This window comes from Protobothrops mucrosquamatus, unplaced genomic scaffold, assembly GCF_001527695.2.
Source record: "Protobothrops mucrosquamatus isolate PMUCROS unplaced genomic scaffold, P.Mucros_1.0 scaffold45, whole genome shotgun sequence".
Classification (NCBI taxonomy): Eukaryota; Metazoa; Chordata; class Lepidosauria; order Squamata; family Viperidae; genus Protobothrops; species Protobothrops mucrosquamatus.
Genome location: NW_015386427.1, coordinates 6,093,216 through 6,121,114, shown reverse-complemented (window position 1 = coordinate 6,121,114; position 27,899 = coordinate 6,093,216). Strand labels below are relative to the sequence as shown.

General features: G+C 39.2%; 1 protein-coding gene across 1 annotated transcript; it reads left to right on the top strand.

The window, feature by feature from the left end:
* The first annotated feature begins 4 nt into the window (after positions 1-4).
* Positions 5-26,988, top strand: LOC107283671 (histidine--tRNA ligase, cytoplasmic). The gene is made up of 14 exons (XM_015811604.2): positions 5-253; positions 1,459-1,668; positions 7,815-7,898; positions 8,451-8,570; positions 15,384-15,479; positions 16,873-16,998; positions 17,267-17,374; positions 17,499-17,612; positions 18,218-18,311; positions 18,557-18,684; positions 19,163-19,405; positions 23,357-23,473; positions 25,918-26,064; positions 26,230-26,988. The coding sequence occupies exons 2-14, from the start codon at positions 1,567-1,569 to the stop codon at positions 26,293-26,295; spliced, it is 1,545 nt and encodes a 514-aa protein (XP_015667090.1). The 5' UTR covers positions 5-253; positions 1,459-1,566; the 3' UTR covers positions 26,296-26,988.
* Positions 26,989-27,899: the final 911 nt, after the last annotated feature.

Below are 27,899 nucleotides of genomic sequence, written 5' to 3'. Positions count from 1 at the left end.
GGCAGGCTCCGCGGCGTCGGAAGGTCTTCCTGGCCGTAGAGGCACCCGGAAAGTGGAGAGGAGGGTTAGGTGGGCCTCGGCCCTTTCTTCAAAGCGGCCAGGAGCCCCCCCTTCCTCACCGTAGGTATCTTTCTGCTGGTCGGATGCTCCCAAGTCTGAACCTGGAGGCTGAAGGAACGCGCGCTACGCGGTTTGCTTTTACTTTATGCTTTAGGCGTAGTTGCAAACTCTAGTTGCAAATCTTTAAACAAAGGTGTGTTTGTCCACGTGTTCGTGGCACGTGTCACTTTTTTAGCCGTAAAACAAACCGAGGGGTTAAAATAAACAGAAAAGTATGTCAGAAGACCGAAGCAGGGTGGGTGAATTGGTTAATTTTCTGCAGTATTTCTCAACGTTGATGATTTAAAGATAGAAAGACTTCAACTCCCAGAATTCCCCAGGCAGCAGACTGGCTTGAGGTATTCTGGGAGTTGAAGTCCACCTATCTTAAACTTTTCCAAGGTTGAGCAACACTGGTTTTTCCTTTTAAATCTGTGACCAAAAAAGTGAAAACGATTTACTTCCAGTGAGGAATATGCTGTTTTATGAAATATTGCCATTCTCTGACCTAAGCTTTTTTCTTCGAGAGAGGGACTTTGATTTAGAAAATTTCCTTTGAACAATTTATGTATTTTATGGGAATTTTAGAGAACGATCATAAAGAAATTCTTGCTTATTTAGAACTTTTATCTGCACAGCCCTTTCTCGTTTTGTGAAACGGCGGTTTAACTTCTCAAAAATTGCATTTGGGCGTTAATAGCCATTCTTGTCTCGTTCGATTCCTTAATCTAATTAACATTACACAATGTTTGTGAAAGTCGGCTGGTGCCTTTTGTATTGGCGCTGCTCGCAACAAGGAAGTGATGCGAAGTTCGTGGCATTTAGCGCGCTCTTGGGCAGGGATGGGATCTTTCTTGCTGAGGGATAGTTTCAATGGATCTTTTTCTTCCTGTTTCTGAAGTGTGTTTCCTGCTTCAAAATGGCGGAAAATCCCGCCCTTCATTTCTACCAATAGAGAGGTGTGTGGGCTGTGCAAGAAAGAAGCTAGGGACTTTAGGTTACTCATCCCCTTAGTATTGGCAGTAGGAGTGATACAGTTATACCAGACCTAAACTGTACTATGCCATAAAGTTTACTGTGTGATGCTTATGCCAATCATATCTTGACCTAATCTTTCTAATAGATTTGGGAGATCCAAATGAAATGAATCCCTATTCGGTATACCTGTTAAGCTCTATAGTGGAAGAGTCGAGAAGTTATGAGTGATCAATGAATGCAAGTGTTATTTTGCTCTGTAATTACGTTGCATCTTTGTTTGCTGTGGTACTAAACATTAGGCCAATATGATTTCTTCATTAAAGGATTTATCTATATTTTTCTCCTTTTCTCCATTTTCTTTGCATGTCTTATTCTTTATAGATCATAATTTTGCCCACCTCTGGCTAAAATGAAGGCAATTCTTCATGTATCTGATGTACTAGTAATATTACACTACAGTAGCTGATGTAATTATCTAAACTTTCCAACATGCACTGGATCACTGTTTTAAGAACGGCTTCCTTTCAAACCCAGCACTTGGCTGTACAGTTTCGCATCCTACGTTTATTTTCCAGTCATCTTCCAAGTCAGGTATGCCCCATTTAGCAGTACTTAATTCTCCTCAATATAGTCTGTTATGTATTTAGAATTCTAAGATTATTTTGATCTATGGCTCTGTTTATTGGCTGGGAACTATCTCAATTGCAAATATTGGAACGGAAAAATATATAATATTTTTATTTATCCTTCATTATTACACACAGCCCTTTCTTAATCTGTAGATGCTAATGTATGAACAATATTTTATTTATTCTTTTCAATTTAAAAGATACCAGATAGCTAGATTGGGAAAAAACACGTTGCTAGATTGTTTGTGGAATTCTTTAATCACATAAGCCTGGGTTAGGTGGGCAGTCATCTGAATTAATATTAAAATGTTACTTCAACATATTTAGGAGGGCTTGTTAACAATATTTAAGTTAAGTACAATATCGTATGCCAAGTTTCTAACATTAATACATAGCACTGTGTTAAGCACTTTTAATATTTCCTTCTCTGGGGGGGCTGACTTCCCACAAATCCCCCCCCCTTTGTGCCATAAGAGTGTGGATAACATACTTTTACTGGCACAAAATTAAAATTGTTTCAGTCAGGGAGACTTGATAAACAAGCTTTTAAACTGTTAATGTAAAAAAAAGGAAGACACTAATAGAGGCAGCAGAAAAAGATCCCTGCAGTGGCTCCCAAAAGGGGGGCCTTTTAACCATGAAGGTCTAAAGCCAGGGCAAAAGTTCTTTTAGGTGGAAAAGAAATGTATAGTTTCCAATATTCTGTGCCAATTATTTTCAAATGTTGGATGTCACTTCGAGCTTCCAGTCAGGTTTGCACATTCCCCAAAACTCCTCACAGCCATGTTTTGCCTCAATACATAACCACAGGCTGCCCATTTTCAAGGGTTGTTTCCTGCCTTAGTTCAGTGCACCCAGGTTTGTGATATCCAATTGAGGTTAGCCAGTGTGCAAGTCAATGTATTAATTTTTCTTAAATTGCACACAGTCAGCCCTAGGACTCTCACTCTGAATCCACCAGTGCAAGATATTCAGGGCTTGGGTTTTGGAGATCTCTTTTCTGCTCCCTCCTCAGTGAGAGCATATGAACTGCAAATCGCCTGAGGGGGCCTGATTCTCTCCCCCTTGGAATTTGCAGTGCCACAGAGCTTTATTGAAGGTAGGTGTGATTCTGAATGATGTGTGCGTGTGCATGCAGTTACTTCAACAAAACAGGCAGTACAAGGATCCTGGACAAATTTTCCCTCCCACCAGTAGAGAAGTCCAAGGTGTTGAATACTTGCTGTGCCAACTATTCCCAAATGCCATCCCTCCATGAATCCATTTAACTGGCTGATTACATTTCAAATGAGGCAAGAAAGGAACCCTTACAGTGAGTTTCTGCCATCCCCCATAGTCTTCCTAGTTTTCTTCTGAGGCTTCACATGGGGACCAATGGCTCCAGGACTCCTTCCTTCCTCTACAGCTTTCACAGGCATCTGAGGGAATGGTAGGACTTGGAAAGATTTGTTCCACTCTGGTTGCATGGTGGCTTTCTAGTGGATGGCTGGATTCAAACCCCATTCTCTGGCTCAAATGGGTAGAGGCAGCATCTGGGGCAGTGTGCTCTTCTTCCAAAGGTTGTGGGGGTTGTCTGTACAAGGCTGAAAGACATGAGAAAAAGGTTCCCTCCCCCCTTTTTGGGTGGACTCTCCCAGGAGAGACAGACAAAGGCATGGAGAACAGAGGATAAGAAAAGGAGAAGTAGAATTGGGGGGGGGAGGTAGCTTGGAGATAGAGAGATGAGGACAAAAGAAAGGCTGGATTCTGGTAAGAGAACATAAACAAAAGGTCTCACTTGTGAAATTTAACATTTGCAACATGTTAGAGAGGACTTAAGGACTTGCAACTTGAAAATGCTGGGCAGCTTGAGAATGCTGAAAGCTCCAAATAATTTTAAAAGCCTAATATTTTAAGGTGTGCAATTTGCCAGGGGCAGGAGAATCTACCTTTAACATTTATTCTAAAATAGACCACATTATTTTAGAGATTAAAAAATGCTTATGTGTTCCAGGATTAGTTTCATAGTAGCTTCACTGATTAGTGATAGGGTAAGAAAAGTAATTTAGTAAGAAGAAGGTTATTTCCCTACACAGGCAAACTTGAGCTTCAGGAGGCTGTTGTAGCTAGACACACCTTATGTTTCAGGAAAAGGAAAGACAGATAAAACCCATTTACAACACATGCAGAAAATGCACAAATAAAACAAACAAACAAACTTTTCATTCTAAATGAGCTTAAAACATTCTATCCTAACAAAAGGGAACTCAATTATCTTCAGCCTGTTTTCTGGCCAGACAAACAGGCTGAAGGTATTTTCTTTTGGTGGCTTATTTTAAGCAGAATGTCTAGCAGAATTTTAAAATTCTTTTCTCTTTAGATTAGAGACAATTAACAGTCACATTTACCTCACACACAAAGACTTTGACACACACACACACACAAAGACAAGGAAAAGAACAGAAAAGGGAAACAAGTCTTAGTTTTACACATCCTGGTCATTCCCACCATAAATCTCAGTTAAATTAGGGAAGGCACAAATCTTAAACATATCACGTAGTTGCATAGAAAGAGAGAAAAAAATCACTATTCCTATATTTTAATTTCCTTTTAAGTACCTTTATTTAGCCAAATTGGTTTCCCACCAAAGCCCTGAGCAAAGCCCTTTTTTTTTTTTGCACAATTTCTCTACCCATCTCTTTTTCATACCTGCCTGAACGGGTAGCCGATTCCCGTCCCAGACCTCAAGCAAGTCTTTTATGGCGGAGTCTATCTCGACCCTCGAACTAGAACATCACATGATTCCCCTATTTCCGATGTAGGGGTTCACTTTGGCTTAGTTGGGTCCGGCGCACTTGAAGCCTCCTTGTGAGACTTCCGCCTACCACCACAGTTTTCCGGTCAAAAAGGGACCCGCGGAGGACTCTGGTATCCCTAACAGAGTACAGGTCACTCCTTCAGGGATTCTCTATCACAGTTTCAGACCAAAAAAGGGCCCGTGAGGACTCTTCTGCTCCCCGCAGAGTATGGGTCGCTCCTGTACTGGCTTTTCCTTCACAATCACAGTTTACGGACCTCTGCTTGCTTTTCAGAAGTATGGGTCGCTCCTAGCCTGGGGCTTAATTTTCCTAACTTGGGGCTTTGCTTACAGGACCTTACCAGCTGGTTGTCCAAATGTAATTCTCTCATTCACTCATTCCATTCATTTTCACACAGCCTCTCCCTTTTCCCTAACAAAAGGTCCTGCTTTCCAGGGTCTGTCACTTAAACAGATCCTTTCTGAGGTTAGGAAAAGCCAGAGGGAGCAAAATCCAACTGTGATTGGGAAAAGGGTCTTCTCACTCTCACACACAGACATACACATATTTCCTTTGTTCCCCTGGGCTTTAAAAGTTAAAATTTAGAGGTACTCACCTTCTTTCCAAAGCAGGCCTTGAGCTCAAACTCAAAATTCCCTTTACTATCCTTGCTCCACATGGGCAGGGCCTGGGAAAACCATCCACAGACACAAGAGGTCTGCTGCCGGCAAGATGGGGCTTGCCAGTCTCAGTCCATTGGAGAGGTTAGCTTGGAGTCCCATCCTAGGTGCCAAATTGTGGAAGATCTAAAGTCTTCATTAGGGTTCAGTCCAAGCCGGGAATAAACAACATGGCGACTGTTTTAGAAAGGAGGTTGTAGTTTATTGAAGAGGAGATCCAGACAGAAAGATGACTCTGGAAGAAAAGAGAGAGCACATGTAGTAGGGAGTGGGTTTTATACCCTCTTGGGCTTTTGTTTGGAGTTGTTTCCTTTTCCTGTTTCAGGCTTTGTATTTCCTGTGTCATGTACTTTGACCTGAGTCTGAGTGTGCCCCTTTGGCATCTGTGGATTAATCCTATTGTGTCCTGTCCTAGAGTTTGGATGGGGTATGTAGATTTTAGGTGTCTTTGTTTTCCTAAGCTTCTAGCTGGAGGGCTCCAACCTTCCTGAATGGATTATTACATCTGCATTTCTACAGAGCTGGTTTCTGCTTGGGGGAGGGAGACTTGGGCCTATTAAGAAAAACTGGGCATGCTTTTCTGCCTCTTTAAGATCTTTTGAGGAAATATAATATTCTGCCCTTTTAATATTTCCTTCTCGGGGGGGGGGGGGCTGACTTCCCACAGCACTGTAAAGTATTTTTTTAAAACAAAATGGAAGAGATAATCTCCTGAGTAGACTCTAATGCAGGGGTCCCCAATCTGTGGGCCGCTAACGCTCCGCACATGCGCAAACAGGACTGCTAGCATCCGCCACTAGTGCAAGTGGGGAGGGTGCATGCACACATGTGCCCACTCACCAACCATTCCCGGTGGCCAACAGGCTGCGGGAATGGCTGGCAAGTGCACACATGTATACACGCACCCTGCTCACTCGCACTAGTGCCGCCACACGAATGCTAGTGGTCCTGTTTGCATATGCGCAGAGTGCTAGCACCACTGCCAGTGTCACACGAGCCTTAGCAGCCTGTTTGCACATGCACATGGGCGTTAGTGCCGCCACCACTGTCATGGGTGTGCGTGTGCATGTGTGCGGGCACTAGTGCCACCACTGTGCATGCATCCATTTTGCACATGCACACGCGTACATTTCCGTGCTTTTCCCTTTCCCTCCAGGCCAGCAACCCGGAAAGGTTGGGGAGCTCTGCTCTAATGGCTGAGTCAAATTCATGCAGTGAGTTTGTCTGGCTTATGGCAATAAGAACCTGTCCTCCACCCCCTTCTCCATGCCAATCCTACAACTTAACCAATATACCACACAGAATCAGAATAATCATTGAGAATGCAGAAGTTCTTTCATTCTGTGTTTTCAAGTTGAATTTTATAACAATAACAAGGACTAGAAGATCAATATTATTTCTTTTGTATATCAAGTTTGTATTACAGGTAGTCCTCAAGTTACGAATATAATGGAGCATGCCAATTACATTCGTAACCCGAGGATTTGTAGGAGTGAATCGCGTAACTTGACCACAAACACCCCCTCCTTTCGCCACACATTCTCTAATCAAATGCACGGATCGTTAAGTGCACACGAGGTATCTCATGGGTGGGACTAGTGATGGAAAAGACCACCTCCTTCAGACCACCCGAGGCCTCCCCCACCCCACTGAGATACCTCATTCTCTCTCCCCCAGAGTCCCCACAATTGCTTCAAGCCTCCCGTTGGCGTGCAAACACTTTTTGCGCAGAGACTGGAAGCTTCTGGGTGTCCTAATCTCTCCGGACTTCAGGTACCCATTCTCTGCAAAAGCAGATGGGTGTCTGAAATCGCACAAGATGATGGCCCCCAGGAGCTTTCGGCCTCTGGCCGAAATGTGTTTATGCGCCTATGGAACACCGCTTTAAAGAGCCCCATAGGGCTTGAGGAGGCCTTTGCCGACAAGAATGGAGGTCCAAAGGGATACATACTCCCCTCTGGGGCTCCTTTTTCATCTGCATAATGCTTGAGGAGGCCTTTGCCGATGAGAATGGAGGCCCGGATGGACACGTGCGCCCCTCCAGGGCTCTTTTCTCGACCTTTGCCGACGAAAACAGCCCCAGAGGGGAGCGCGCATCCCTCCTGGCCTCCATCCTCGGCAGCAAAGGCTTTTTGCAAAGGTGGCAAAAGACTTTGCAAACGGAGGGAAGGCTTCAATGTTTTAGGCCTTCCTTCCATTTGCAAAGCCTTCTGCCGCAGATCTCATCGAGGCCTCCAGTTGCAGAGAACAGAGGGCTAAAGTTCTGTGAGATCAGTTGAGATCAGTAGCGCGAAATCTTGCACCACTGATCTTGTGTGATCTTTTGGTACTTTAGGCCTCCATTTTCTGCAAATGCACCAAAGGCCTGAAGCATCGAACAGGCCAAGAAATGGAAAGCTCCCTGGATCTTCGCAAGGTGAGTATCCACAGGGCTAGTGCCTGTATAAACCCGGTGGGGGGGAGAATAGGCAGGGCGAATGTTGCAGAGCCTCTGCAGTAGTTCATAACTGTGAACAACTGCTGTGGTGCTGCAACATTCATAATTTCGGGACTATATTGTAATTACTTGGGGGGAGTTAGGTTGTAACTTGGAATGGTCGCTAAATGAATTGTTGTAATTTGGGGATTACCTGCACTCTGCTTTTTCCCAGGTTACTGAAGATGCAGAAAAACAGCTATCACACCAGCAGAATGCTGGTGCCTCAAAAGGAAACTTGATTCTCAAAGTTCCCAAGGTAATACCCCATGGTGTGACTTTTCTGGATCTACTGTATTATTTTCCTCTCCAGGGTTTCTTCCAAATAGTTTACCACTGATAATCTGTTCAGTGGAAAAAAATGCACTTTAAGTGAACTTGCACCTTTCCAGATAAGTTTTGTTTATGTATTGTATTGTATATCATATATATTATATTATATTATATTATATTATATTATATTATATTATATTATATTATATTATATTATATTATATTATATTATATTATATTATATTATATTATATTATTATATTATATTATATTATATTATATTATATTATATTATATTATATTATATTATAATATTATATTATATTATATTATATTATATTATATTATATTATATTATATTATATTATATTATATTTATTATATTATATTTATTATATTATATTATATTATATTATATTATGCTCACACACATATATATGTACATACATGCACACACACACACATTCTGCTTTTTCAATTTTATCCTCTTCCGAACAAGTTCATGTTCAAACCTCTTTGTCTTGTCTTGAACTCCTAGGGCACCAGGGATTTTAGCCCAAAGCAAATGGCTATCCGTGAAAAAATCTTTAGCACCATAATTAATTGTTTCAAGCGTCATGGAGCCGTGACAATAGACACTCCTGTGTTTGAGCTAAAGGTGAGAATAAGTCAGTAATAATTTTGCTGTTGCTGATAAGGTTTTTGTAGCCTATTTGGAATAATCCAACTTTCTTAATTAATTAAACTGTATGCGTCATTGAACATGGTGATGGGTTAGGAGAAAGGAAGGATGGTTTTGTTTTGTTTTTATTATTGAATTCATTGATTATGCTGCTACTTTGTTTCAAATAATGAAGTTTAGAAGTGGGGATTAGGATAGTTTCTTAAATGGAAATGTATTTATTCTGTAGCGTCCTTATACAGGTAGGCCTTGAGTTATGACTGTAATGGAGCCTGCCCATTATGGTCATAAGTTGTGACAGTTGTAAAGCAGGCCAATCACATAACCGACCCAATTTTATGATCCTTTGTTGCAGTGGTCCTTAATCGAACACAACAGTTAATAAGCAAACCAGTGATTTGATATGAGGCTAGTTTTGCTAAAAACTGGTAGTAAACGCCAAACACTGAAAATGGCCATAAATGTGACCTGATTGCAAAGCACCTGAAGTGCAGTTACTGTGTGGGGGGCAACTGTTGGAACTTTGAATGTGGGCCATAAATACTCCCCAGAGGTCAACAGCCTATAATGTGAAATTCTACAGTATCCCTCATTTTCACCAAAATATTTTTTTAAGCTGTTTATTTTACAAGCACAATCATAATGTTAGGAGTACATGGAAATCGTCAGCTTGATTAGGATAATGCTAGGAGATATTTCCAGAATACCCTAAAACGGATTTATTCTTTACAAATTTACAACATTAGGTGTTAAAGAACTAAAAAAGATGAATGTAAGCCAAATAAATCTTATTCCTAATGATAAAGTCATAATAAAATGTTTAATATCAATTCATGATTTTATAAAACATTCTTACAATGAGGATACAGTAATACTGTGTTTTTTCAATAAAAATAGTAAATATAGCCATTTATTTCAAACAGATCACTGTGCAATAACATCTCTTCTACAACGGAAATTGTCATATATGAAAATATATTGTAATATGATACATTATAGTAGTATATCTTGAATGTAGTAATTTAGTGCTTAAATCTTGAATTATAAATTATCCAAGTAAAAATTGTTTTATACAATTATTTCGTCAGGAAGTATTTTTGTAAGTATATTCTGTCCTTTTTCATAGCTGGGTTATTTGTATCAACCTTATTTATCCTCAACCTATGTTATACAAGTAGTCCACAACAGTTCATTTAGTGACCGTTCAAAGTTACAACAGCACCAAAAAAAGTTACTTATGACCATTTTTCACATTTATGACCATTGCAGCATCCCCACGGTCATGTGATTTACATTTGGATGCTAGACAACTAACTCAAATTTATGACAGTTGCTGTGTCGCGGAGTCATGTGATCCTCTTGGCGACCTTCTGACAAGCAAAGTCAATGGGGAAAACAGATTCACTTAACTACCATGTTACTAATTAAGAACTGCAGTGATTCATTTAACAAATGTGAGGAAAGTCATAAAATCGGGCAAAACTCACTTAACAAATTTCTTACTTAGCAACATAAATTTTGGGCTCAGTTGACTATCTGCAGACTGTTTAAATTTGACTTATTTGGTACTTCCCAAAATGTGTATTTGTTTCATGAAAAACATAGTGTCCACTTTTCTCTGTTCAGTATGTGGCAGAACATTCCGTGCTAACATCGGTCTTATCAGCCATCTACGGACACACCGTTGATGGCCCATAATCCATAAGATGTCAAGGTCTTCATCGAAATTGATGGACGAACAACATTTGTTTCATATTCTTCCTTGCTGGTCTTTGGTACTTTGTTTGAAGAGAGAATGCTTTTAATCTTGTTTAACGACTGTTCAAAGTTACAGTGGCCTCAGAAAGGATGCTTTACGGCCTGTACATTTGTAACTGGAAGCCAAGCATCCCACAATCATGTGATCACTATTTGCAATCATTTCTGTTGACTTCCCTAGAAAGTTTGCAAGAAAGGTTGCGTTCAGAGGGGAGCTAAAATCCTTTGTGGGGGAATGCAGGAAAGGAGCAGAAATCTTCAGGATTTCAGTTCCATTCCTACAGCCTACTGAAGGATTTCCCCTCCCCTCCTTGCATCAGGGCTACAGAAGAGGAGTTGAAATCCTCCAGCAGGCTACAGGAACATTTGTGAGCCAAAGGTCTACCTCTTTTGCTCCATTTGCTTAACAACCCAGGAGATCACTTAGCAACTACCACCAGGAGTGTGTAGATTGCAGTCATTAAGCGAACCAGTCACATGGGCATTTTGTTTAATGACCGCTTTGCTCAACAACTGAGATTCTGTCTTGGGAGTTAATGCCCACCAGGTGCCTGATCCAGATCATTGAGGGCCTAACACCCACTAAAGGTCACATGTTAGGCCTGACTTTTGTCTCAGCAAAGTGGCAATGTGAGTTGGTTAGGATCATGTCAATATCTGTCCCTTGTCATGACCAACTTGTCCTTCGCTCTGAAGTTCTCTAGTACTGTCCATTGCAGGGAGTCTGAGCCTACTTATTTAATATGGGTGCTTCATCACTGAAGGTTTTTAAGAAGAGACTGGACAGCCATTTGTCTGAAATGGTATAGGGTCTCCTGCCTGAGCAGGGGGTTGGACTAGAAGACCTCCAAGCTCCCTTCCAGCTTGATAATCCACCACAGACTCCTGATAGATTCTGCTGGGTTTCAGAGGGAACTTGAAGAAATTTCTTTGGGGTGCAGTTTGGCTGAAGCCTTAATCATCTCTTAGGAATGAGAGGATGATACTAGCTTTATATTGGATTATGCACATGGCCCTCCCTGTTTTGAATCTTGAGGTAGTCCCTGCTTTTCACAAAAACTAGGGAAAATGAAGCAACAAAAGAGATGCCTGGAGCACTGGAGGAAAATTAGGAGTGAGTCCATCTGGACATGGATAAGAGCTTATAGTAAGGATTATACTATGGCAATAAGAACAACAAAATGTAATTATTTTTCTGCTCTTATTGTGTCGGCCAGCAGCCTTAGGTGGGATGACCTGGGCTGGGACAAAAGGATTACAGGAACATTATAAAAACTGATGTGAGGATTATTCTAGACATCTGACAGATAAAATCTGATTTTACCTAGAATTTGCTGTGATTTGGATTCTGGCTGTGCAAGTCCTGTTGAGGTGATTGTGACATAGTTTAGGTTAATTTGGAGGGGGAGTTTGTGTCTGTAACTTTAAGGACATCTTTAAGGCAGAATCCTCAGAGCTGTGAGTGTATTACAGCAAAGTGTCTCCTGGTTGATAAAGGCCTCCCAGGAGATGGAAGGTGTTTGGGCCAAAGTGGTGATAAATTCATTCCTCAGTGTGGAGGTAGTTCTGCCTGCCCTGAAGGAAGCAGTGGTCCATCCTTCTGAAGAAACAATAGCTGGACAACTTTCATCTGATCTCCAACTTCCTATTTTTGGTCAGGCTGCATATTCAGATGATCTTGTTGAAAATGGATTATCTGGTCTCATTCCAGTTGGGTTTCAGACCTTGTATAGTAATGAGATGACACTGATTGCACTTGTTGATGACATATGGTAGGTGGGGATGAGGGCAGTTCATCCCACCTGGCCCTTCTTGACTTCTCAGCAGCACTCACTATCATCAGTGGTATCCTTCTAGATCAGCTTGTGGAGATGGGAGGTACATTTGTTATAGTGGTATTCTTCCTTTATTCAGGACTGCTTCCAGTCACTGTTGGGGGAAGCGGAGATCTAGTACTATCAATATGCTGATATTTGGCTGTATTTCAGCTCCTGGTCACTCAACTGATGCCATTAAAGTTCTGACTCTGTTTCTCAAAATACGGTAATCTGGATGGGAAAGAATAGACTCTGGCTTAACTTGGGCAAGACCAAGTAACTGTGCTTTGATCCCAGAGATTTTCCATCACTATTTCTGGATGGGGCTTCTTCTGAACTTCTCCTGGATTTAAACCTCCAGCTCAAGGAGCAGGTGATAACCATGGTTTTGAGGACCTTAGCGCAAATCTATCTCAGTAGAGATCCATCTGTTTTGCCAGTTCCTGAATTGGCTCTGGTCACAGTTGCTCATGTATTAATGATGTCTAACTTGGATGAGTGAAGTATTTTGTACATGGGTCTGTCCCTAAAAGACCACTCAAGCTACAGCTTATTCAGAATTCAACAGTATAGGTATGGATTTACCTCAGTATGCTATGTAATACCAATAGTTTGCATGCTGCACTGATTCCTGGTTGGCTTCTGGATGCAATTTAAGGCATACTTCATAGCAAAGCATAAGGGTATTTGCGGAAACCCCTTGACTTAATTATCTGTGCTGGTTCAAAAAGATTAAACCGGGTTGGCATGGTCCTTGCCATCTTGCTGGACCCCGAAGCATGTCTTCTCTTAACTGCATCTGTCCTGTAGAACAGCTTGACCTCCAAGTTCCAGATGGCTCCAACCCTTCTGGCTTGTGAGCACTGAGCCAAGATATTGTATGAGCTATCAGTGTATGTATGTCTCTGTGTGCTTTGCAAATTACTGTGATTGGTAGTATAGATGTTATGCATATTTCTACTGACTTATTTAGAATTTTATTAAGTTTGGGAGGGGGGGATGTTTAAGGTTGTTACCTGCTCGGAGTTACTAGCAGATGCTTCCGTGATAAATTCCTTCATAGTTAGTATGGTGAGAAAATACTTCAGATGGCATCTCCTTTTTTACCTGCCATCTATTGTTTCTCCTACTCTTGGGGGGTGGGGGGATTATTCCTTATTATTGTTTTTTATATTGTGTTTTTATTTTTGTAAGCCACCCAGAATCTCTTCAGAGTGAGTTGGGCAATCATATACATTTTCTTAAATAAATACTGTTGGAAAATAGAACATCGGATTTACTGTGAGGTTCTTCTATAGTGGTTAAATAATTTTTACTCCCGCTCTGATAAGAACAATTTTATTATAGTCAATTATTTTGTGTCTTCTAGATTCTAATTAGAATGAGATATCTTTTCCCCCTTTTGTTTGTTTCTATAAATTATTTTCCTGTTTTTCAATACTCCTCTTGAATAGGATAATACAGTGTTACTATCAAGCTTAGGTACTGTAGGAAAGCTCTGTCCCCTCATGAAGAGTTGACAAAATCCTTTGGGGTTTTTTTCTTCTAGATTGACTAAGGAATTATCTGTCCTATGACACTCTGAGTCTACTATAGGATTGTAATAATCTCCATTTCTATTATTGAAAGATGTATCTCACTTTCCTTTTGAACTACTTGTAGTTCATAGTTCTTGGTCATATGGCCTAACCATTAGGTAAAGAAATAATATGTTCAAGATGTTTCCAATGCAGTAGGATTCTTACCTATCCTAGTAGCTTAGCAATGAAAAGGTACCTTGCTGTACTCTAAGAAAAGGTGAGAGTTTCAAAAGTACTGGGCAAAACATTCATAGTAGATTATAGCAAGTAATGTGTCAGTATATTTCAGAACAAATCTTATAAGAACGTTTTAGCAGGAAAATAGGTGCTCCTATGTGGGAATCGGAATTTAAAGTATGACAGAATGGAGGGGGAGAGCAGGATTGTTAGTATACACCTATGAAAACAGCAATGTGTGCAGTCAGAGAGGCAGAGACAGTCCTAAAGAGACAGAATGAGACAGACAAAATATATTGGTACAAATGGTAAGGAACCTGGTTATGATCAAACCCACAGAGGTGGATGGACAGAAAGACTCAAACACTGACTATGGTTTTCCCATTTCCAGTAATCTGGAAGTTTTAGAATGGACAAAAAGACATAAAATGGAGCCAAATTAAGTAAGAATTTGAAATACAAATGAATATGTAATTGTTAAAATGTACACATTTTTGAAATTTAAAATGGAGAATAGGATAAAGAATGTATGATAAAGTTCTGACTCTGTTTCTCAACTTTTGGTTATAATATACAGATGGATCAGTGGGAAAATATGAAGTTAAAAGGGTTGGAATTTAAACTGTATTATGAACTCAAAGAGGATTTTTTAGAAAATGGTTTATCATTGGGACATGATGCTAGAAAAATTATATATATAAATTATATATCTTTGTGTCTATATGTATAAAGACACTTCAAATGTTGAAGGGATATTTCATCATGCTTGGCAGAGATGTAAAGGAGCTGAAAATTCTGGATCCAAATGCATACTTTGATACAGAGGATCTTAAAGGTTAATATTTATTTCAAGCCAGAACTTTTTCTTTTAGATTAATGTATAAACAAATAGAAAAAACCCAGGGAAGATTATTTAAATGTGCAGTCACAACAGTGAGTTTACTGTATGCATAAAGGTAGAAAGATTCAACATTACCCACTATAGAGGAATGGCTGGTAAACTTAACAGATTTTCCTGAAATGGATAAATTAATTTATTTGATTAGAGAAAAGAAATCTACATTTGATTAGAGAAAAGAAATCTACAACTGGAAGTCTCTAATGGACTTTTTCTGTAAAAATGAATAAATAAACTTGTGACTTACAGTTTTGATGATTAGACGGGATAGAGTAATGTAAAATAATACAACTGTAGAGAGGGAGGTTAAAATATATTTGTATTTATAACTGCTGTGAAGAATATTGGAAGCTTCATACTTTTTTCCTTTTCTGTTTCTCCTTTTTTCTTTTACTTGCACCTTTTTTCTTTGATATTTCTTTTTTCTTTCAGTTAGTTTGTGTTAGCTTTTATCTTCTTGCTTAAAACTTTTAATAAAATGATATATGAGATTGAAACATAGAGTTACAAATGACAAAATATATTATGTGTTTCCTTCTTTTCTTTTCCTTCATTTAAGGAACTCTTGCTAGAAAACTACGGTGAAGAGACAAAGTTGATTTATGATCTGGAAGATCAAGGAGGAGAGATGCTGTCTCTTCGATATGACTTAACTGTATCCTAACAAAAATTCTAACTTGCAAAAACCACTTTTTAAAAGATAGAATGTCTCGGGCAGAATTGTGGAATAATAGATTGCTGCATGACCCATAATGGTAATTGAAGACTGGTCAAAAATTGCAAGGGATTCAGAAGAAGCTTCCTCTTTCTAGTTGATTTGTTTAAGACAGACATGTCAAACTGCGGGCCTGTGGGCTGGATGCGTCACGCCGAAACCGTGCCCACCCCATTGCCGGCAATGGGGAAAAAGTCCCGATACGTCGCACGAAGTCACGTGACATCGCAAGTTTGACATGCCTGGTTTTAAGGTGAGCATATCAGATCAGAGCTCTTATTTACATGCTAGCCAGTATGGTTTCATTCACAATTTAATGTGTTAGGGTGAAACTCTGTAATATAAATATCATGAGCCAGTGCAATGTGTCATCTTCTGTAAAAATCTTTGAAACTGTTGAAAAGATATAGAGAACTTTTTCTACATACTAACATACAGTTAGTTCTCAAGTGAGCCAATCGATGCCTCATGACTGATTTTTTGGATATTTTTTGCAACGGTCATTAAATGAACACTGCAGCCATTAAGTGAATGTGGTCGTTAAGTGAATCAGTTTTTTCCAATGGGTGTTTTTTGCCAGAAACCAGAAGTAAACACTGGAGCCTGGCAAAAAAATATTACAAATTGTGGTCACCTCAGGGCATTACAAATGGTTGTAGCATTGTAGGTTGTCCTACAATAGAAACGATAGCCCATCAATAGAAGAAGCTCCCAAATCTTTGTATATGACCCATGGAATGCATCTTACCACCCAAATTGACAAAATACTAAAGTATAACAAAAGTGGATGATGACAAATTGTTTTTAAAAATACATGCTAGAAGAATAATGAAGGTACTTAAATACCATTATCAAAACAATATGATTTCAAAATTAACAGTGTAAAAAAAAGGAGGGGCTAGAACATTTTATTATAAAACAATGTTAATGTATTACTTGAACTTATTCTTTATTAAGAGTTAAGTCTTTTTTTAAAAAAAATACATCCCCTTATTCATATGTTGACAATACGTTTCAGCAATCTATTGTAGTAAGTCTTGTATAGATTTCTTCTTCCAATATGATACAATACTTTTATACCATGTCTCCAGATACCATAATTCTGGAAGTCTTCATAGAATCACAATACACACCTATTTTACATTTTAATTTGTCACTCAAAAAGACTGGGAATGTAGCCTTAGTGATGTCACTGGATGTATTTCTAGCCATCTTGAAAACTAGGTGTGAGGTTTTTTGGTTAAAAAGCAAAATATTTCTCAGGTGGAAAAAGATTGCCCATTGTTTGCTTACTTTCTGTGCTATAGGCAAGTTTTCTTAACTATGTTTCTAGGTGCCATTTGCTCGTTACTTAGCTATGAACAAAATTAAACGGTGTAAACGTTACCACATTGCAAAAGTCTACAGGCGTGATAACCCATCCATAAAGAGAGGACGCTTCAGGGAGTTTATCCAGTGTGTGAGTATCTGCAGATTTTTCCACTTTGGGAAGGCAAAACAGAAAGGCAGAGGAGCTATCTTTTTTCTTTGACCTTTAAATTGAACTTGCCAAAGGAGCAGAGCATTTCATGTCTGAAATATGGAAGTGAATGAGTTCTTTGTGAAATGGGACACATATGTTGCTTCACACTTCAGGAAAATAGGATTTAATCATTGAGTACTTCAGTCGTTCAATTAGTCTACCAAATTTATTTGGAGATTTTTAATAGCTAGTTTCTGTATTCCAGGATTTTGACATTGCTGGCCAATACGATCCTATGATTCCTGATGCAGAGTGTTTGAAAGTCATGCATGAGATCTTAACTGCCCTGCAAGTTGGAGATTTCATTATCAAAGTAAGAAAAACTGGCTGTTTCTTAGTCTAAATGGACTTCTGTTAAGAACTCTTACCTATTAAAAAATCCACAATGTATACATTTATTTTTTTAATCTCTTTTTTATTTCTGCTGTTTCCCCTAGATCAACGACAGGCGCATTTTGCAAGGGATCTTTACAGTATGTGGTATTCCAGAAATCAAATTTGAAAGGATTTGCTCAACTCTTGACAAACTGGATAAGTTAAGTATCTTCAGTGTGATCTTGGTGGGCTTGTAGGAGAGGCAATAAAGTGAATTGGTACAAGTAGAAGAGGGGAAGAGTATAATAATCTGTATATTTGATCATATATTCAAAAGGTAGCAGGATATGCATGCATGAGGGAACATGGAAGAGATAGGATATGTATATGGAAATGGGAGGGCACATGAGGAATAGAATGATAACAGAATACGTGATGGAAGTGTGCATATAGCATGTTTGTGTGAGAGAATTTATAGTGCATGTGGAAGGAGGGTATGGAATGCAGCCATTGAGGTACTTGAAATGTGGTTTTGTGAATTAGCACTGCTAGATTATGAAGCTGTATGCCTGGATAGATAGGATTTGTTTGGATTCAGGCACATGCAAGCCTCAGTATGGCCCTCAGCTCTAAAAATGTTACCCCTAGGATATGCATGAAATAAAAAGAATAATGATTTCACTTGGATCCTGTTAAATTGCTATTCTCTATGTCTGTATGTCATCCATATTGAAAAAAGTCAGTTTAAGTTATCTACTTTTTGAGGAAAGAAATGCATTAGCCAAAAGATGAATTACTTTAACTAGATAATGCATAGTTAACTCCTCCATTTCCTCCACAGGTCACATGGGAGGAAGTAAAAAAAGAAATGATCATAGAGGATGGTATTTCTCCTAAGTGTGTCGATCGTATTAGTGAATATGTTCAACTTCATGGTGAGTTTCAGTACAGGCATTCTATAATGTGTTAGTAATTAATCTTTAGATGGAGTAAGATTGACTATGATCCTGCAGATTTTTTGTGCAAAGTGCTCTCTTCTTTATGTTTTGTGTTCCAGACATTAGGTTCAACTGAAGTTGAAATAATGTTGAGTTAGTATTGTAATTGTAAGATTTACCGAAAGTGATAGAAAATAATGTAAGTATATCTTCCATCTTTAAATGCATCTGTTTTTCTGCAGGGGGACCATGTCTCGTTGAGAAGCTTCTCAAGGATCCAAAACTGGTACAGAACAGATTGGCTATGGAAGGACTAGAGGACATGAAATTGCTATTTGAATACCTTACTCTATTTGGCATCACAGATCAGGTGAATTGGAATGTGGTTGTTATGGTTCCGATAGATGAGACCAGTAGAAATAAGAACTCTGAGGCAATTGCTTTCCTTAAAGAACACTTTTAATGGTTACATGATATCAGCACGAACAAAGGTGAAACCAAGACTGAAAGTTATCCCCCCCCAAAAAGTTACAAAGTAAAAGTTGAACTCCCCACCCCTTAGTGTGTCATAAATCACAATCCCCAATTACCTTTGGCGGGCTTCCTAACGGTAGCCCCAGCCCGCCAAACATTTAAACTGCTTGACCTTGGTTCCCACAAGAAAGTTATTGTTTTGACTAAACTAAAAGAATGCATCTCCCCTCTCCCATTGCTGTGGCAACCGAAAAGCGAAGAAACATGGCTGAATTCAGAGCATTTGAAGTTTTGACAGTAGTATTAAGTAAATATAAGTGATCTGTGGCAGTCCAATATTTTCCTATTAATAGCCCTCTTGTCCTGTTTCACAGGTCTCCTTACATCTGAGTCTGGCTCGTGGTCTGGCTTATTACACTGGAGTCATCTATGAGGCTGTTTTATTGTGCCAAAAGCATAGCCACCTAAACGAGTCTCTTAGCTTAAGTAGTGTGGCTGCAGGTGGACGGTATGATGAGCTTGTAGCAAAGTTTGATTCAAAAGGATATAAGGTACCTTGTGTTGGACTCAGCATCGGTGTTGAAAGGATCTTCTCTATCATAGAGCAAAATAATGAGGTAAGGTCTATTAAGCAGTTAGAAAATGTTAAATAAATGAGGGTTCAGGGTTGTGCATAGAGATCAAAATACAAATGTAGAAGTGTGGAAGTGAAAGACATTTGCAGGATAGGAAATAATGAGAGATGCAAGGACTGTCCAAACTGTAGTTGGTGGGTGGGGATGGGATGAGGGATAGCACAGCCCCAACTCTTAAGCATTGAAGCCTCTCCATTAGTATTTTAAAATATTCCTCAGAGTTTGGCCCGCCAGTTGGTCTTCCTGTTCTTTGCTTTGAAAAAATGGTTGGGACCTGGCTATAGCAGATAACAAAGCGTCTTTGGTCAAGGACCAGCCACATGTAATCAGGCCTTTTCCCCTCTTCCTGGCAGCAAACCAACTCTGTAGAATTTTTCTAGAAAAAAACTACACAAAGACTCAGTTGGAAAGATTACATCCTATTGGTACCACAAGACTAGAGTCAATTTGAAATAGAACAAGTCTTATTTCATTCTGGCTGGGAATTCTGGGAATTGAAATTCACATTTTTTAAAGTTGCTAAAGTTGAGAAAAACTTTATTTGGTTGTTTTTTTTTCTTAGCAACTACTAGCTCAGACCACCTGTTCGGTATTTTTATAATCTATAAGAGATCTTTACCAATACACTTTGAATCAGACCTGCCCTCTCTTGCTTGTTCTCATTCTCTGTGATCAATCCCCCATATTACAGGCAGTCTGTAACTGAAAGCGAGATCTCTGTCCCTAAGTAATACAGTCATAAAGTGCACCATCACATGAACATGCTGACTTACAAGGGCAGTTCTGGCAGTCATTGTTAGGTGAATCCTGAGCAACTGCAGTTTTCCATAGTCACATGGTCACAATTTGCGACCTCTGCTGGCTTCCTTATTTATTTTCTTGTCAGAAGGCAGCAGTGAAAGTAGCAAGTAGTGATCACATGATTGCAGAAAGCTGTAATGTAATGTAGGCCCTAACTGCGAGCATGTGGCAGCAGGGACAATGCAACAGCCACAACTATGAGTTCCTGTTTTAAGTACCTCTTGTTTAGTGCTGTTGTAACTTTGAATGGTCACTAAATGAGTAGACATTAAACAAGGATTACCCATGGCCAATCAATGGCTGAGTGCTAAGAGAAGCCCTAGAAAAATAAAAATGAACACAAAGAGATTAAGACTGATCATCCATGGGACTACGTGTTGTTCCAACTCTGCTGCCACATTAAAGAGGTTTGTGTAATTTCATTTTCTTGATTGTGTGTTCTTTAGATGCCTTGATTCCTTAAGTATTTTAATAAGACTTGCACAGTTATGGAATTCCTTGAAAGAAATTAGATTTTTGTAAGCAATCATAGCTCAAAAATTTCATTACTGAATCACCTGTTAAAATAAGAAAAAGAATAAGCTGGCTTAGAGCACATCCCCATTTTTCTAATCTAGTTAGCTAAAAAGAAGTCTTATTCTGACATTATAGACATTTACATTGCATCCAGATTAATTTACAAGCTGTTTGGGTTTAAATTTTGCAATTAAAAAGGAGCAATAATTCTCAATATGAAAGATCCATTAGGGAAGCAGGATGATATCATAGTACTGGGCAGAGAAGCAGTAGGTGATATAGAGACTGGCTAGGCAATTGGGCATTAGGCAGAGTAAATGAGAACAAAACAAGAAAGGGGGATATACCAAAAAATAGGATGAGATAGATCATCATTCATTTAAAGAACAACTTTATTTTTTTAAAAAAAATTAAAAAACATTATTCTGGCAAATATTTTTAAAAGCATCTTCCTTTATTAACCAGGATGCAATTCATCTGCCCCTCTAAATAATTCAGAGTAAATGAATTAATGTCAGCCCCACTAGGTCTCCAAACTATGGCCCCTGAGCTACGCCTAGCCCTCCGGAAGGTTTCTTCCGGCCCACCAGCTCCCACGTGTTGTGCTCTGATCCTTTCTAAACAGCACAGGGAAGGAAAGCACCACTGTTGGAAAGGAAAGTAGGACTCCGATGTGGAGGGGGGGGGTGCAAGTCAGCTGGAGGGTTGCTGGACAAGGAAGGGAAAACATCTTTTGTTTTAAAATTTGCCCCAGCTTTCAACCAGCTGGAGAGTTGCTTCCTTTCCGGTGTATGTGTGTGTGTGTGTGTGTGTGGATTTAAGGGACTCCCTTGGATCATTCCCCTGCCTGCGCACAAAGAAAGCCCCATTCAAATTGGCTCAGGGCAGCCAGACAAGGAAGAGAAAGCCGTCTGGGGGTCTATGACTACTCACAGTGGCCAGGTGGGCGCGGCTGAGTAGTCACAGCCAAGTTGCCGCGACTGGGTGGGTATGGCCAGCTCAGTGCGGCCAGCTCAACACCACTCACTCCACTCGGCACAGCTGACTTGGTACAGGCAGGTGGACGTGGCTGGATAGGGCGTGGCCGGGTAGGTGCAATCAGCTCAGCTCCACTGACTCGGGATGGCTGGGTCAGCACGGAACAAGTTGCACCGACTAACTCGGCATGGGGACAACTTGGTGCTCCACAAGCTCCTCACCTCCCCAAACTCCCAGCAGCCAAGCAGGTGCGCGCACACACACCGCATTCCAAGTTGGGAACTTGTATCTACAGAGGATGGAGAGGTCTTTCTCCACAAGCCCAGACATGATTGGCAGCTTGCCAGCTCAGATGTGGATAAAAGTCTCCAAGCTTGGCATGGGGAGTGTGTGCGTGCGCGCTTGGCTGCCAGCAGTTTGGGGAGACCGGGAGGGGCACTGAGTTGTCCCCACGTCGAGTTAGCCGATGCAACATGTTCAATGCTGACCCAGCCACGCCCACCTAGTCACGGCAACCCAGCTGCTACCACCCAGCCACGCCCACCCAGTCACACTCACCTGGTTGCTGAGAGTTGTCCCATTCCAGTTGGCTGGAGGGTTGCTTCTTTTGCTTACAAAGGGGGAAAGAATGATCCCAGCATAGCTTTTCTGTTTTTGTTTTATGTGTAGATTCTCATTTAATGTAAATTTGTAAACTTTTTAAGTAAATAACATTGAAAAAAAGAATAGCCTTTTCTCAACTGCAGTTATTAATTTATTATTTCTTCAGAGTGTTTGAGTGCTAATGTTTGAGGTTTTTCTTATATCATTTGTTTGTATAATAACAGCATTGTTTCTGTAGTTAACACATTTCTTTTTTTGCTGTTGCTGTTGCATTGAGCAAAATAAAATTAATTCAATTATTTTTTTATAAAATGTATAAAATCAATAAAATTGATTTTTTTTCCTGTGGCTCCTCAAATATTTGCAAAATGTCCAATGTGGCAAGTTTGGAGAACACTGAGGTAGACCATACCAAAATCAGTTTCACAGAAGACTAGATCTAATTATACTTTATTGGGGTAGGCTATAATAACAGACTCTTGTGAGTTTGTGCTTTAGTTTCCTTCTACCTTATACTTGATGAGTATAAGGGAGGTGTTTCCTTGAGTCGCTTGCAAAAATTATCTTGCTTCCCAGGACTTAAAGAACATTTCAGCCCTTCTTGCCTGGATATTGAATCTTTCATATTTCTGTCAAAGTCATCTTTAGCTTTAATTCTCCATTGTTCCACACAGGAAAGATAAATTCTCCATCCATCAATAAAAGAATCAACTACTTGATATAAGAGAAATAAGGCAATGTTTCTATAAACAAGCTATTTATAATAGTTAACAGGGAGAATAATAGAAACCAGCAAGACAAAACTGGTTTAGAAACAGTAGGAGAAATGGTTGCATGAAAATAATGCATATTTACTGAGATATAAGTAGGATTATGGTGCAAGATGCAGTACATATAGCTAACCATATCCATATTTTGGAAATAAGTGAAAATGTCTGAAATTTAGAATATTTCCAACAGTAATTACGTCCAATTTGTTTGCAAATTTTAGTTAGTTCTGGTTATAATACTGATTTTTTTTCTTTTTCCTTTGAGATGACCAAGGAGAAGATCCGCACGACAGAGACACAAGTATTGGTGGCAACTCCCCAGAAAAATTTCCTTGCATTCAGAATGAAGTTCATATCTGAATTATGGAATGCTGGCATCAAGGTAATACTAAAGAGTTTTTACACCAGTGTAATATATTTCTGTGAAAAATTATTCACTCCTTTTCAGATTTTTTGAATGCTTGCATATCTTTGCCAGTGAATGTACATGGCGTAGGTTACTTGAGAGATTTCCTGTGTCCCATAGTATCTGCTCAGCTCAATTTAGCAGGATTGGTGCACTTCAGGTTCCATTGATTAATCAATGCCATATTTTGGGACCCTGGAAGCAGATTTGTTTTTTCTGCCATTGCTGTTGTTCTATCCTGAGACAGTCAGGATTAAACTGCTGACAGTCGGCAGAGTTAGCCTGCAATATTGCATTCTAACCACTGCACTCATATAAATTGAATATATAATAGTTGGTCACAGAGCCAGACATTTAGACTGGATTTGGCATTTTTGTCCACCTCTGAAGACCTTCCAAGGTCCTAGGCTAGGCATAAGTTGTTATGTGATGTTAAGGTATTGTCATAGGCTGTAAGTTGCAATTGGCTGAGGGTGATTTTATCAATACCAATGGTTTTCAAGTGGTGCTTCAGATATTTTAGAATTGCATCCAGGGCACCTAGTACTATGATTATATACACAAAAATTATGTGAAATCCTAGCTGGCAGTTTTTTAGCTAGTGTTGGGCTTTGTACACATTGAGTTCTTCCCAAGAACCTAGGATGTCATAATATATTTTTAATACATATGCACATCCATGCAGTATGGTCTTTTGTAATTGACTGATAGAAATTTTATCAATGTGCATATTTTCTAAGTGTTGTCCAAGATTTTTCAACATGACACCCAGTGCAAGGATAACTACTAAGACCATCATGGCCATAATCTTTCGATTTTCAGATTTTAATGCTTTGTGATCTTCTTTAATTCTTTGTCTTCTATTCTACTATCTCTTGATATTACCACATCAATAATCCATACTTTCTTCTTTTCAACCTCAGTTAAATGCGCTGTGTTATGAGCCAAGATTTTATCAGTTCATATTTGGAAATTCCACAATATTTTAACTTGCTCATTTTCCTCTTTTAACTCTGTGTTTTCATCAATTTTTTATTATTGGCACATGATGTTCCAATGAATCATGTTCACAATTGTGTTATGTCATTATAATCAGTTTGTACAATCTTCTTCCACAAATATATGATCTAGTGTTTCTTTTGTCTCTGCACAATCTGCATTTTGAATCATTTGGACAATGGATATTGTTTTCTTATTCCATTTGAATCCTATTTTTATCTAGTCCTTTTCTTTGGGGAGATTCATTATTGTTCATATCTTCTCCATTTCAAGACTATGTCTCACACTAGTTTTATAAACTTCACCAGATTGATAAGCATCAATTATCTTTATTTTGTGTGGAGGTCTTCAGAAATTTCTTTAGGAGCAGGACATGGCATGCCTTATTTGTGTGACAAGAAGCCTACAGTACTGAGAGGAGTTAAATCTATAAGATGTTTATAGGGAAGCACTGGTCCAAATCAGCTTTGAATGTCTAATGAAGTACTCACAAAAGTGATACTAGTTGTTTCTTTAATTGTATTGATTGAACTAGGGAGATGATACTTTTTCCACATTGCCAGATCACCTATTGAATTTATGAAATAAAAGAAACATTGCTGTTATTTGTTCACACAGACTATATATTATTATAATTACGTAAATAGTATATAGTATTCAAACAAAGCTTTAATATATAATGGCAAAGTTTTGCAAATGTTTGTAAGATCTGAAAGGGGTAAATACTTACACAGACTTGTAAGATGATTATAAAAGCCATGATGGTACAGTGGTTAGAATGCAGTATTGCAGGCTAACTCTGCCCACACACTACGAGTTCAATCCTGACCAGCTCGAGGTTGAATCAGCCTTCCATCTTTCCGAGGTCGGTTAAAATGAGGACTCAGATTGTTGGGGGAAATATGCTGACTTTGTAAACCGCTTAAAGAGAACTGTAAAGCTCTATGAAGCAATATATAAGTCTAAATCCTATTGCTATTTCTATATGTATTTTTTACAGTAATCATTGTCCAATGAGTGTCATTGCTGAGATGGGTGGCTATATAAATTGATTAAATAAATAAATTTAAATATATGGTGACCCTAAGAAAAAATAGATTCTCAGCTTGGAGAAAAAATGGGACGCCATCTCAGCCACAGGTTGCAAAATTCTTTACAACACTTTAGCAAGGACTTAAAACCTCCCCAAATCTGGCATGACTGTACTTTAAAAATTCAATTTGTCCATGTATGAACTCCTAATTTTTTCACCCTTCTCAAAGAGCAAATAATTACTTATTCCATTCGGTTTAATGAAAAATGTCTCTTTATGTTCGTTTTTTATTAAATGTCTTAAAAAAATTTCTGAGCCAGTCATTTTTTACTATATCTTACTGATGTTGTCAGTATTTATCTTTCCATTTCTTACCAACATTTTTCAGGCAGAGATGTTATATAAAAAAAATCCCAGACTACTGGAACAACTGCAATATTGTGAAGAAACGGGAATCCCACTGGCAATCATTGTTGGAGAACAAGAGCTAAATGATGGAGTAGTGAAACTTCGGGATGTTGTGACTAGGAAAGAGGTTGGTATTGGTGTTTAATAGAGTCAGCTTGAAACTGTTCTGAAATAATCTTCCCTAGAGCTGCTTGAACACCACTGAGATCATGTTTACAATTCAATTTTCCTCAGTAAAAATACTTTATTTTGATGAGTTGCACTAATCAAGTCTCTACTATCTGCTTTTTAGGTTAATATCCCTCAAGAGAATTTTATAGAGGAGATCAAAAGAAGGTTGGAAAAATACAATACTTAATTTCATATAATTGACATTTTATACTGCTCCTAAGTCTGACTTATATGCTTACATACTGCTCTTATGGAATACTGCAGGCCTGTTCAATATTTCATTTTTTTGTAATAAAATAATATTTCACATTTTAGTCAAACAAACCAAAATTTAGAGAATTGGACTTGTGTCATTGTACTTTTCTTATCCACTATTGCTGTGTACATAGCATATGTACTGGCCTTTCAAAAAGAATTAGCTTTGCTGTTATTGTCATTAATTATATTCCCCACTTACATTGCTAATCTGATTTGCATGTCAATTCCTGAATCTGCGGCTAACTACATGGTTGTAAACCAGTGCGGATAGATTTGTAAATGATTGATAAATGTTTCTAACATAGCCACACTCGTTGGTTTAGCCATCTGGCAAAACTCACCATCTGTAGTAGCCTGTTGATCAATGGCTTTGCAGATGTGCAGAGTTTTGAAAGAGTTCTTCACCCATATTGGTTAAGCCATCTTTCAAAATCAAGGGTCTCAACCAGTGTGATGATAAAATAGAGTTTCATTTTTCAAAAGGTACTACTTTTGAAATAACTGAATTCTCATGCTTTTACCCACCATTTCCCAGAGCTGATCTGCAAGATACAGTGTATAATGCTCCAGCCAAATTTTCCAGCTCCACAAACAGAATGGACCTGGAAGAGATAGGACAGTGGTGGCGAACCTATGGCACGGGTGCCAGAGGCGGCACTCAGAGCCCTCTCTGTGGGCACGCGCACCGTTGCCCCAGTCCTAGGCCTTCAGCTGGGTTTTATAAAACCTTTTCGCTTTAGGCCTCCACCGCCGTGTACAAAAAAAAAAGGTTTAATCAATCAGTCAATTTCAACTTCTCTCAGGGAAAAAAAAATCTTGCAAAGTTGGAATTGATTGATTGAACTTTTTAGTCCCACCCAGTCTGCCGTTACCACCGCAGCCACGCCCACCCAATGGGCCACACCCACCCGGCACCTGACGATGCATAAGTGGGTTTTGGGTTGCAGTTTGGGCACTCGGTCTCTAAAAGGTTTGCCATCACTGAGATAGGAGATCAATAAGTGCTGATCTGATCACATTCTCTATTGCCACTTGACTACACAGCCAACAAGTATATCTGTGACAGCTTATATTCATTTATGGTCTCCTGTGGATTGTTAACTTACTGTAAAGGAATTTAGGACTGACCTTGGGGAAGGTATGTGAGAAATGTTGGGGGGGCAGGAGAAAAGCTATTGGGGGAGTGGTAGAAAAAATGTCAAACCTTCAAACGTTCTGAATACAGCCATGTTTTTTCATTTTTCGGTTGCCACAGCAATGGAAAGGGGGAAATGCATTCTTCTAGATCAAAACAGTAACTTTCTTGTGGGAACCAGCAGCCTAAGTGTTTGCGGGCTGGAGCTACTATTAGGAAGCTCGCCAAAGGTGTTAATTGGGGATTGTGATGTATGACACACTAAGGGGTGGGAAGTTCAACTTTTACTTTGTAACCTTTTGGGGGGGGACTTTCAGTCTTGGTTTTACCTTTGTTCGTGCTGATATTATGTAGCCATTAAAAGTGTTCTTTGAGGAAAGCAATTGCCTCAGAGTTCT

Coding starts and splice junctions, on each gene's coding strand:
- LOC107283671 (XM_015811604.2), top strand. CDS start 1,567: ATGCACTGGATCACTGTTTTAAGAACGGCTTCCTTTCAAACCCAGCAC. Junction 1,669..7,814: donor CCAGTCATCTTCCAAGTCAG/GTATGCCCCATT, acceptor GCTTTTTCCCAG/GTTACTGAAGATGCAGAAAA. Junction 26,065..26,229: donor ATGTTGTGACTAGGAAAGAG/GTTGGTATTGGT, acceptor TCTGCTTTTTAG/GTTAATATCCCTCAAGAGAA.